This window comes from Bufo bufo, chromosome 11 (assembly GCF_905171765.1).
Source record: "Bufo bufo chromosome 11, aBufBuf1.1, whole genome shotgun sequence".
NCBI classification, from domain to species: domain Eukaryota; kingdom Metazoa; phylum Chordata; class Amphibia; order Anura; family Bufonidae; genus Bufo; species Bufo bufo.
Genome location: NC_053399.1, coordinates 37,279,585 through 37,291,708, shown reverse-complemented (window position 1 = coordinate 37,291,708; position 12,124 = coordinate 37,279,585). Strand labels below are relative to the sequence as shown.

The 12,124-nt window shown below is 41.9% G+C and overlaps 1 protein-coding gene across 2 annotated transcripts in view; it reads right to left on the bottom strand.

The window, feature by feature from the left end:
* The window catches only part of UBR1 (ubiquitin protein ligase E3 component n-recognin 1), a 144,732-nt gene that overhangs the window by 987 nt on the left and 131,621 nt on the right, over positions 1-12,124 (bottom strand). Inside the window, exons 47-48 of one of the 2 annotated variants that reach the window (XR_005774952.1) lie at positions 11,744-11,906; positions 8,263-8,847 (exon numbers count right to left, since the gene is read on the bottom strand). Coding sequence is in view for 1 of the 2 variants with exons in the window: in XM_040412845.1 (XP_040268779.1) it covers positions 11,765-11,906 (142 nt within the window). In the remaining variant the exon portion in view is untranslated. Of the gene's footprint in view, positions 1-7,030; positions 8,848-11,743; positions 11,907-12,124 lie in introns of those variants that run through there. The other variant, XM_040412845.1, reaches the window with a different exon arrangement.

Sequence of the window (12,124 nt, the reverse complement as noted above, 5' to 3'; positions counted from 1 at the left end):
TGGAAAGAAACTTTGATGGTTATTTTTTTATGGATTTTCAAATTGAATTGTCCTTAAACAGACAAAGGACAGAAGATGAAAAAGTCTTTTAAAAAAAGTTAACTACAATAATCGCGGTCAAAGGGCTGTACAAAAAGATGATAGAATTTATGAGTATTTTATTTGTTGATAAAAAAGTGGTTATAAAAGTTGTTTCTGCACTTTTACTACATTAATACATTTTACCAATTATGTTACTTTCTTCTTTTATTTTTAATTTTTTATGTCTATAAGCAACGATAGTTGAAAAGTTATCATTGATTGTTGATTGGTTGTGCCTAGGAAAAAATCTAGCCTTCTCTCACAATTTCACTATTTTTACTTTCAAGTTTTATTGAAGTACTGTAGCTAAAATTAAATATTATGAAATATTAATATATTTTTATGATAAAAATTAGACAGTAATACGTTAGCCAACCCCTCTCCTTACATTAAAGGGGTTGTCTCAAAAAGACAGTACCAGTGTAAATAGAAGTTTGCCTGGCGATCCACTGATTATCACGGATCTTGCTTTTCTAACTCACGGCCATCTGTCCTCAATCGGTAAAGCGGTGTCTGCCCAAATATCACATGTCTGCACTTCTGACATGTCTATTTTAGTAAATACTCCAAGAATATATTTTCTTTGCTCTATGGGTTGCGTTTTTCCTCTGTTATTCTTTCTAGAAATGTGCGAGTACACGGACAATCGGGTGTTACCAGTTGGAGTTGAATCCGTACATAGTTCGACACAATCTAAACAATGCTGACAGTACAGTATCAGACTTTGGATGGAGACATCTCATTGACAAGAAGAATGGCAAGTCCCATTTGTCAATTCATTCATAAACATTCAGGAGGAATAACAGAAGAACAACACAAAGAGTTTTCTGAGAAGATGCTCCAGAACTGTAAGGAGTGGTGACAGGTCTTTTGTTTTATTTTATACTTATGACTATTTTTGGTGATTTTTGTGTTTAATGGACTGTTTACATAACTACATAAAATGCAAATGGAACATTTAATTAAAAGATACAAAGTTATATAAAATAAATAAGGCGCATTTCAATCTGAAGTAAAGAAATGTCTAGAAAATATGACCTGTCATCGTGAAGCTTTTCATGACTCTTGGACGCTGCACACCTAGGATGTCAACTCAGGGCTGCATATGTGGTGAATTCGTATTTTTTTTTCTCATTAAGTTTTTATTGAAATTTTTTAAATAACGAGAAATGACAAATGGTGGACGCAGCCACCTAAGACACATATTTGATGAATTCTGAACTTTGGGCGAATATGTCCCTTTATTCAGTAAATATCAAGTAATAGCCAATTATTTAAGGAGTTGTGACAAGTTTACACGTTATCACCTATCCACAGGATAGAGGATAACTAAACGATCGCTGGAGGTCCGACAGCTGGGATCTCCAGTGATTCTGAGAATGGGGGTCCCGTTCCCCCATTCGGATGGAGCATCAGGTTAAGAATGTGCCCTGCCGCTCCATTCACTCTCTGTGGGTCCGCTGGAAAAAAAACGAGTCCTGTACTATTTTCGGCAGTTCCATAGAGAATGAATGGAGCGGCAGGATGCATGTCCAACCTGCCGCTTCATCAGATCAGGGGAACGGGACCCCCATCCTCGGAATGGATGGGGTTCCCAGCAGCGATCGGTTTGTTAGCCTGTATCCTGTGGATAACTTGTAAACTTGTCACAACTCCTTTAAATGGAGTATTGGAGTTCCTTTTTTATTTAATCAATGTGTTGGTTAATATGAGTTATTTTAAAATGGCAGCTTGCTATATTGTAGGAATAAGAAACCTGTACTCATGTCACTGTAGTAAAATATTTCCCGGAAGAATAACAGAGAAAGGGTACAACACAGCGTTCTAAGAAGAGATGCTCCAGAATTGTCACTTTATGGGGAATACTATTCCTATACTATTTACTAAGTGCAACACATTGACTAGTAGAGTAATAGCAATTGTCACATACAAGTTCAGCATCTAGTCATCATTTAGCCACTAAAATTTATTGCAAACCCAGAATGTCATCTGTGTTGGTCCCATGTTCATATTGGTCCCGCATTGCTAAGAAAAATTATGGTTTTAATATATGCAAATGTGACTCTAGGAGCAACAGGGGCGTTACCATTACACCTAGAGGCTCTGCTCTCTCTGCAACTGCTGCTCCCTCTACACTTTGATTAACAGGACCAGGCATGATGATGTTTTCACTGGCTGGCCCTGTCAATCAAAGTGGAGAAGGTGCAGCAGTTGGAGAGAGGGCTGAACCTCTAAGAGTAAGGGTCCATTCACACGTCCGTTGTTTCTTTCCTGATCTGTTCCGTTTTTTGCGGAACAGATCTGGACCAGTTCTGTACCCATTCATTCTCAATGGGTCCTGAAAAAAAATCAGACATTGAGCTGTCCGATTTTTTTCAGGACCCATTGAAAATAAATGGGTACAGATCTGGTCCAGATCTGTTCCGCAAAAAACGGAACAGATCAGGAAAGAAACAACGGACGTGTGAATGGACCCTAACAGCAACCGTTGCTCCTAGAGTCTCATTTGCATATATTAAAACGTCATTTTTTTTCTCAGCAATGCGGGCACATATGAACACAGATGCCTTCAGCTGCCAAGTGCACATGTAACAGGTCAGCCAGTGTCATAGGTACAAAACTGCTGACAGATGCCCTTTAAGTAAAAGTATAGAGAAACTCTTGTGTGAACAAGGCCTTATTTTCAGAGATTATTTCAAAGACAAGAAGGCTATGTCACGGTCAAATTACTGTTTGACCGTGATGCTGTTGCGTGCAGACTGGTTGCCGGGGGCAACGAGTAGTTTGCTGTTCGCACGTACACTTTCCTTTAGTTGGTGTTTTCCCCGTTTAGGTGTGGTGGGTGTGACCTCAGGCCTCTTTATATGTTGGAGCCTGTGGTCAGTCTTATTTTGTTGTCTGCCTGAGTAGGAGCTCTGCTCCCTGGCGGTATGTCTTTGTGAGTCACCCTTATTTATTATATTGATTCCTTGCCCTGGCTGTGTGTCCCCTCCGGTGTGTCTCTGTTTTTCTCCCCCACCTGGTGTATGTTGTATTGGTGTATGGAGGTTTTCTGGTGGTGTCTTGGCTCCGAAAGGGGCGTGCTTTCCCGGAGGGTTTAAGTGAAGACAAGACTGTGGGTTTCCCAGACTGGAGCCGCATTCCATCTTGGCTACGGCAGGTAAGTGTGGATAGCATAGTTATGGTCTTGCTTCCTGTCTGCCACTGGGCCTCTGGAGACACCTTTTCATCCGTGGTGTAGGATGAATGGGTGGTCTCTGCCCTGTCATTAGGCCTAGGGCATTACAGGGATAGTAGGGTCCTAGGTTCGTGAGCATGAGCCCCCTTACCATCTGAGGCGGCTCATGCGCTAGGAGTCCAGGGAGAGCTCAGGGTTACTTTAGGTGGTGACCAGCTCCCTGTGCCCTGTTATCTGGCGTTACAGCCACTGCCCTTGCACGGTGGGGGGTTTTCCCCGCTCCCCGCCGTGACAGGCTATTAGGAAAGCACATTGTCAGGGATTAACATCTGCTATGTGACAGAAATAGACAGGCTCAGGAGGAAGACTTAGCTAGATGGTCATTCCTACTTAATGCAATCAGAATTAAGGGAAGAGATGGCATTGCATGGTTAATATTACAACAAGGAGACATTCTCAACTCAGAGATCTAAAGTTCTGTGCTGATTAGTAGTCAGAGCTTTGGGTCACTCACACAAAGCTCCAAATATCCTACATAGACAAAGGTAGTTACCTGCAAACACCAGTCCATGAAGTTTATGCGTTCACAGCATACTGGAGTATTGATGTGTTCAATAAATGACAGTATACAGTAAGCCCTAAAGCTAGCAGATGATGAAGGTCGTCAGAAGAAGGATTTCCTTTAAATCTGTATCTATGCAGGAGATTTAGAGCTCTGATTGTTATAAAGATACATTAAGAAAAAAATTAGCGCAAAATTTTGAGCCCATTTAGATAAAAACAAACAAACAGTATTTAAAGGTAAATATTCATACATCTTGCCTCAAATGCATCTAAAAAAAAAAAAAATTAAAAACTTTTTCAAACAGACATGATAATAATTAGATCATTTAATGTACACAGCTACTATGACCTATGTGCACATGGTTGCTATAGCACAGTGATGGCTAACCTTGGCACTCCAGCTGTGGTAAAACTACAACTCCCAAGATGCCCCCCTTGCTTGGCTGCTCTCAGAACTCTATAGAAATAAATGGAGCATGCTGGGAGTCGTAGTTTCACCACAGCTGGAGTGCTAAGGTTAGCCATCCATCACTGCTATAGCAGCGTTTTAGATGCTGGTCTTAATAACCCCCTGCGCTGGCGGTTTCTATGTCAAGAGAAACCGAAAAAGCAGAAACTGACAGCGGACAGTGAACTGATGGAACAGGAGTTGCAGGGGATCAGTAGGGTGAGTACCTTTTTTTGATGGTTGGACAACCCCTATAGGGTGGCGCCACACAGTTTTTTTTTTCCTGTTTTAGAGGGTCTTTTACATTACATTTTACGTTATTAAACGCAGCACAAACAAGGTTTTATTGTAATTTTTTCACCCTTGAGTTCTTTATTTTTATTTTTTTTGCTTCAATGGCATTTTTTTTTTTTAATTGGAGAATGCTCTTGGTCTGGCTTCCCCCCCCCCCCCCCCCCCCCCCTCATTGTTTGACATTTGAGTCCCATAAACAGTGTGTGGCATTTTTTAATGGCACTTTCCACATACTGCTCTAATGATGAAGTGACATTACGGGATGGGGGTACATAATTTCCTATTAAAAAAAGCAAGGCATGCAAAAATGCCAGGCAGTAAGACACACAGTATGGGTTAAAAAGAAAAAAGCCTAAAAAAGTCTAAAGAACCTGCTACAAGACACCTGACATAGTTAGCTTATTTTTTTAGGCTATTTTCTGGCCAAACAAACGCACAACACAAAACTAAGTAACTGTAGCTCTTATGTTTTTTAATGACAGCATGTAAATTATTACTAAGTATATTATTAAGGGTCCATTCACACGTCCGCAACTGTTCTGCGGTCCGCAAATTGCGGATCCGCAAAACACGGACACCGGCCATGTGCATTCCGCATTTTGCACTATAAGGGTCCACTCACACGTCCAACTGTTTTGCGTTCCGCATTTTGCGGACCGCAGATGGCCGGCACTATAATAGAAATGCCTTTTCTTGTCCGTGGCTGCGGACAAGAATAGGACATGTTCTATTTTCTTGCGAGACCGCGGACAGCACACTGCGTGCTGTCCGCATCTTTTGAGGCCCCATTGAAAATAAATAGGTCCGCACCCGTTCCGCAAAATTTTGCGGACGTTTGAATGGACCCTTATACTGTGATGTGTATACTGTTCCTACTATTGTCTTTCATGCTATTGGTTTTTGAACTTTTCAATGAATAAATCAACATTGGTATATTGGGTAAAATGGCTGTTGCTGTGGAGTTCACATATTGTACCTGGCTTGTTGAAATGTCCTATGCCTAGTGCACTCGTGTTAAAGATGTAACCACAGAAATATTATCTTACATTTTTTATTTTATAGCAAGAAGTTCTTACATTATTTCCTTTAAACATTAAGAGTGAACAGAAGCACAGACACGACACGGAAGTAAATGTCTAATTCAGGAAATTAACAGACTAATGTGCGTAACCCATAAAAGTAAAGAAATACCAGTTTCAATGAAAACATGAGTTGGGACAATGAAAGCTGATTCATAGGATATAGGACAGGGATGCCCAACCTGCGGCCCTCCAGCTGTTGCAAAACTACAACTCCCAGCATGCTTGGACAGCCTACAGATATAAGGGCATGCTGGGAGATGTAGTTTTGAAACAGCTGGAGGGCCGCAGGTTGGGCATACCTGATTTGGGATATAGTACGAGTATGCAATGCAAACCAGAAGCCTAAACATTTTCTTTTCATATTTTAGTTATCAAGGGTCTACTCATTAGTATAATAATAACTAATTCTTTAAATAAAAGAAAATCCAAAAACTGAAGTCAAACACTGATACAAAGCTAATACCACAACAGAATAAATAATAACAAAACAAAAAAACACCCATTATGTCCCTTCAGAATATGCGGCTGCAGACTACAGGTGGGAAAGCGTTGATAACGCAGGAACATATTACATTATTAGAAATAGATGCCAATAAACAGCTTCACATTTTACAGCATGGGAAATGTCCTTCTGATACGAGCTTTGGCTGGCTGCTTGGCAGGCGAGTAGGATGGTTAATTGTATGGACCAAAATGAGGTAACAGAAGTTGTCCAGTTTCTAATAAATGTCTTTCAGATGTTGTAAAAAAAAAAGTTATGACTGGAGAGGTGGCCACACACATGTGTGTGGCTCCCTCCATTCACTTCTATGGGAGTCAGGGCAACATTTTGTAAATCCCATATTGATGACTGGAGAGAGCTATGCTCCTCTGTATGGAGATCGGAGGACACCACTTCTGGAGACAGGTGCAGGTCCAAGAGGCAATACCCTGTTAAAGCAAAGTTTTGAAAAAGGACAGGGGTGCATGTATAGACTGGCAGCAGCGTTCATTGCTTCCCCTGCTTGTGCACAAGCATACAGTAGATCTAGCAGCACGTCTGAGCTATTCTTTATGTGTGCACATGGGAAGAAGCTATGAACAGTGATGGTCAGTTCGCAGTATTCGCCAGCGAACACATGCGGGCTGCCCCCTTTAGTAAGGTAGACTCAACCATCCAGCGATGCACAGGTAAGCCCTTACCAGTGCCGGGATCCGGTCTGAAATTAAATGCAGTCACCGGGAGCAGGCAGTTCCGAGAACAGCCCGATGAAGGCCCCCAGCGGCTGTTCTCGGAACTGCCTGCTCCCGGTGACTGCATTTGATTTCAGACCGGCTCCCGGCACTGGTAAGGGCTTACCTGTGCATCGCTGGATGGGTGAGTCTACCTTACTAACACTGGCGAACATTGCGAACTGACCATCACTGGCTATGAACACGTCTGTCACATGATAAGTCATGTGACTGCAGCCTTCATTACCGCCGGCTCACTTGTTTATACAGTATGCATCCTGCCTCACATTGCCTTTTGCTGATCTTGAAAATGAGGAAAAGAAAAATGATGGAGACATAGCATTAATTCACAAAACCTTTTATTTTCTGATATCTTAGTCCTAAAAACCCCCTTAAAGAAAAATATTATGACTTGTGACAATGCAGCATGTGGTTTTAGCATAGGACAGAAAATGCATGCACTCTTTATACACAGGGCACATACATTTGTTTGAATGCCTTTTACAATTTTCGACGCTGAAATTTCAACAAAGTCAAACTTATTTTTTTGTGGTCAAAATATGAGCAAATTTAGTCTTAGGGCCACTGCTGGCAGTCAAACGATGGTGCTATATTCCATCAACATAAGATTAAAAAAAAAACTGGAAGGGAAATGTCAAGCAAGTCTTTGCAAAGTCCCTGCCCCATTTTAAAGGGGTTTTCCAGGATTAGACTTTTATTTCCCTTTAAACTTGCCTTGACCAGAGCAGCAAATCTCTAATATAACCTAACTATCTTTTCTGCTCCCTTTAGCTTCTTTATAAAGCTGTTATGTGACCTTGTTGTTTTCCTTGCTGACATCACGTCTACAGTCCTGTGCAGCATAGCAGGGCGCTGCTGCTGCGTACACTCCCTCTCCTCATAGCCTTCTGCTTGCACGGCCTCTAGCCATGCCCCTCCTCAGCACTGTGTATTGTCCGTGCCTCTCTCCCCTGCCCAGCCTGGCACTACCATTCCCCAGCTCTGTAGACACTGGGCAGGGGAGAGAGGAGCTAGTGACTGCTGCACAGACCTGCAACGATCGGTGTAAAAAATTTTGGGCATTTTTATGGGAATCCCGAACACCCCCTTTAAAGTGGAGATCAAAACATGCCTTTGACTCCCTGCCGATCAGCTGTATGAAGAGGTAGTGGTGCTCATGCGGGTACTGCTTCATCTTTAAAATTACCTGCTCATCGTCTCCTTTGCAGCAGTGGCGCAGTGCAAGTACAGTTTCTCGTCCCATTCACTTGAATGGGACGAGCAGTTGAAATTACACTGCGCTGCCTCTACGATGAGCAGGTCATTTTGAAGGGGAAGCAGCATCCCCATGAGCACCACTACCTCTTCAAACAGCTGATCGGCGGGGGTGCCAGGAGTCAGACCCCTGCGGATAGATCATCAATATTGTAGCACTGCACAACCCATTTTAACCAATTCTAACTGTGACCCAGTGGGACCATTCTCTATCTAAGGCCCAACTTTAACAGCTTTCACTTGCTTTTATAAATCTCTCACTATGTCTCCCTCGGTTGCCTGGATATATATATGTTGTTACGGACGTATGTGCAACTAACAGGATAAACAATCTAAAGGCTCTTTATTATTATTATAAAGCATTTAAGTCCTTTAACCTTAGAAGAACATTTGGGTTTTCCTAACTGTAAAGTAATGCAAATTGCATATGTTTTCAAACAAAAGCTTTATTCCTTCTTTTTTTTATATTTTGTATAAAAACACATGAAAAAATAACCATTAATTGCATTATCAAACCAGGTATAGTTGGCAACGCTGGACTAATAAAATGAGAACTGACATAAACATATAAAACACGGTTTGCAGCATGTCTTGACTTCTCTTTACGTTGGTGCGGGGAATCCTCTTATAATTTTGTGATTATCCAAGTAAAAAAATATATTTGCATACATTGCAGTCATTGGGATGTGAAGGGGGATCATTAAAGCTTGTCCCTATAAAAGAAACAGAAATGTTAAGACATCAGGATTTAAATACCACAACATAGGGACGTACACACACACCAAAGAACCCTATATATTCAGGTTGTAAATGATTTAATGGTATTGGTATTTTTTCAGATCACTTAATCTAATTCTAGTCAGTTTTCCCCAGTATACTGTATATTACTTATATCTGGCTAGTTAGATTTCCTTGGACACTGAATGGAACAACCCAGCTCATATTACACACAGGGCATATGGATATAGAGGGAGAACCATTCTCAGAACCTTCTCCTAAGGCCTCATGCACATGACCGTATCCTTTTTGTGGTCTGCAAATCGCAGATCCGCACAAAATGGATCCCAGCCGAGTGAATGCCGCCATTTATTTTTTAGCTTCTGTAGAAATGATCTATCCTTGTCCGCAAAACAGTGTGCTGTCCGCATTGAAATGAATGGGTCTGCATCTGATCAGCTAAAAATGCGGATCGGATGCGCACCGAAAATATGGTTGAGTGCATGAGGCCTACGAGTCAGGTAGAAGAGCTTCTACGAAGGAGGGGCTCTTGCTTTGGTGGATTTATTACATGGATGGGTTTTCATCTGAATTTCTGACCAGGGTCTCAGGACTCGTGTTAAAGAGGGTCGTCTCTGATGCGAGAACCCTTTTAAAGGGTGGTTCAGAACTCTGTACAAAAACAGGCATTAAAATTCTGTGCTGAGGGCTCCTTGGTGTCCCTTGTTTAGTTAGTCAGAGTAAAGATGTGTTTTACTTCACCCGTGACAGCCAATCACTGACTGCAGTGGTGATGTCAGCATAGTCGGCACAATTCTCAGTGATGATGTAAGCGGATGTATCGTATATTATAGCATGGCTGACCACTTCACCATTCACATAGAACATTAATGTTAAGAAACAGAACCACAATCTCTTCAGATCCGCTTCAAAAGAGTTAATTTTGTAGCTTGCATGTTAAATAGTATGCAACAATTCCAATTAAGGCTACTTTCACACTTGTGGCAGAGGATTCTGGCAGGCAGTTCCATCACCGGCAATCCGGACGCAAATGGATGGCATTTGTCAGACGGATCCGGATGCGGATCCATCTCACAAATGCATTGCAATACCAGATCCGTCTTTCCAGTTGTCATCCGGAAAAACGGATCCGGTATTTATTTTTTTCTCATTTTTAAAAGGTCTGCGCATGCGCAGACTGCAAAACTGGATCCGTTTTGCCAGAACACTTGGCATTAATGCACTTCAATGGGAATTAATGCCGTATCGGCATGTGTTCAGTATTTTTGGCCGGAGAGAAAACTGCAGCATGCTGGTATTTTCTCTGGCCAAAAAACGAAGAGGGCCTGAACTGATGCATCCTGAACGGATTGCTCTCCATTCAGAATGCATTAGGATAAAACTGATCTTTTTTTTCCCGGTATTGAGCCCCTGAGACGGAACTCAATGCCGGAAAACAAAAACGCTAATGTGAAAGTAATACCCTAATACCATTTATCAGGCATGAAAAAAGAGGTAGGGTGCAGGCTTATAGTCTTTGTGGAGGTCGTCATGTGCATAGACCTATGGTATGAAGGCAAACTGTACTTGGTGTTGTACACTGGATGCCTTCCCATCATAAGGGTGAAAGAAACTTACCTGAAGCAGACTTGAATATGGATGGTATGTCACTGTGCAATCACTAACTGGCTGTCATGGTCACATGAAAATCCATGAGGGACGATGGAATAAAAGGAACAGAAAAAACAGGGAATTTAAAAGGTTTGTATGTGCCTGCATTTTGGGGTTTATTAATTAAGGGGGTCTAAAAGTAAGGGTACTTTCACACTTGCGGCAGAGGATTCTGGCAGGCAGTTCCGGCGCCGGAACTGCCTGCTGGAACCGGTAATCCGGACACAAACTAATGCCATATGTCAGACGGATCCGGATGCAGATCTGTCTGACAAATGCATTGCAATACCGTCTCTCCGGTGTTATCCGGAAAAATGGATCCGGTGTTAATATTTTTTTTGCATTTTTAAAGGTTGGATCCGTTTTGCCGGAACACTTAATACACTTCAATGTAAATTAATGCCGGATCCGGCATTCCAGCAAGTGTTCAGTATTTTTGGTCGGAGATAAAACTGCAGCATGCTGCGGTATTTTCTCCGTCCAAAAAACGTAAAAGGAACTGAACTGATGCATCCTGAACTCTCCATTCAGAATGCATTAGGATAAAACTGATCAGTTTTTTTTCCGGTATTGAGCTCCTGTGAAGAAACTCAATACCGGAAAACAAAAATGCTAGTGTGAAAGTGCCCTAACCCCTATAGCTGGCGGTGGATCTGCCAAAGTTATGCATAGGCGAAGGCCTCTACGTAACTTCGGCATATCCTGCACCAGTCTAAACGTAAGCCAGCTCCCTTGCTGGTTTACATTTAGACCATTTTCTACGCCTAAAACAGGTGTAAAAAATTATGAATGAGACAGGCCTGCCAGCCCGTCTCCTTCCCTGCCACAAACCCTTTTTTAGACCTGCAAAAGACCTTTGTGCTGCAATCTCCGCTAGAAATACGCCTAATACATGTTGGAAACTCCTTTACCTGTCACTGTGTTCTATGTACAGAATGCAATTCATCATTGTGACGCTCTAAATTTAACAAACATTATGTCCTGAATTACTCTATATGATTTCTACTCATCATCCAAGGGGTATGGCTTAGATCTGAAGGTCAGTGCAAAACTAGACATGTCAATGCACCTAAAGATATGTAGAGGCCGGCGCATCAAGCACCAGCGCAGCGTTATTAAGACCGGCGGCTAAAACACCAGTCTTAATAAATGACCCCATATGTGTCTAATATGTTAGGTTTAATTATTATGTAAGTTAAACGTAATACATGTATTTCTTACCAATTGCACCTAAACAGACATTTAAAGGAGACTCCAATTGAAGCCAAAAAATGTCTGGCTTATTTCTAAGTTACGTGCAATTTCCTCAATGATGCAGTGCTGTTGCCACATGAGGTGCAGCTTTCGGTATCTTTCACGGGAGAGTCGTAGTGGATTCCCACGTCTTCACAACGGATCATAGAGAAAATAAGAATAGAAAATTACATATATTATACTAGACCCGGGGTGCACAACCTGTGGCCCAGGGGCCACATACGACCTTCTATACCATTCTGTGCAGCCCCCAACCATCTGGTAACAGACATGTAGGTCTATGTTTTTGTGGCTGCTCACATCTTTCATGTATTCTCCCATTAGATGGGATTACTAGAAGTGTGACTA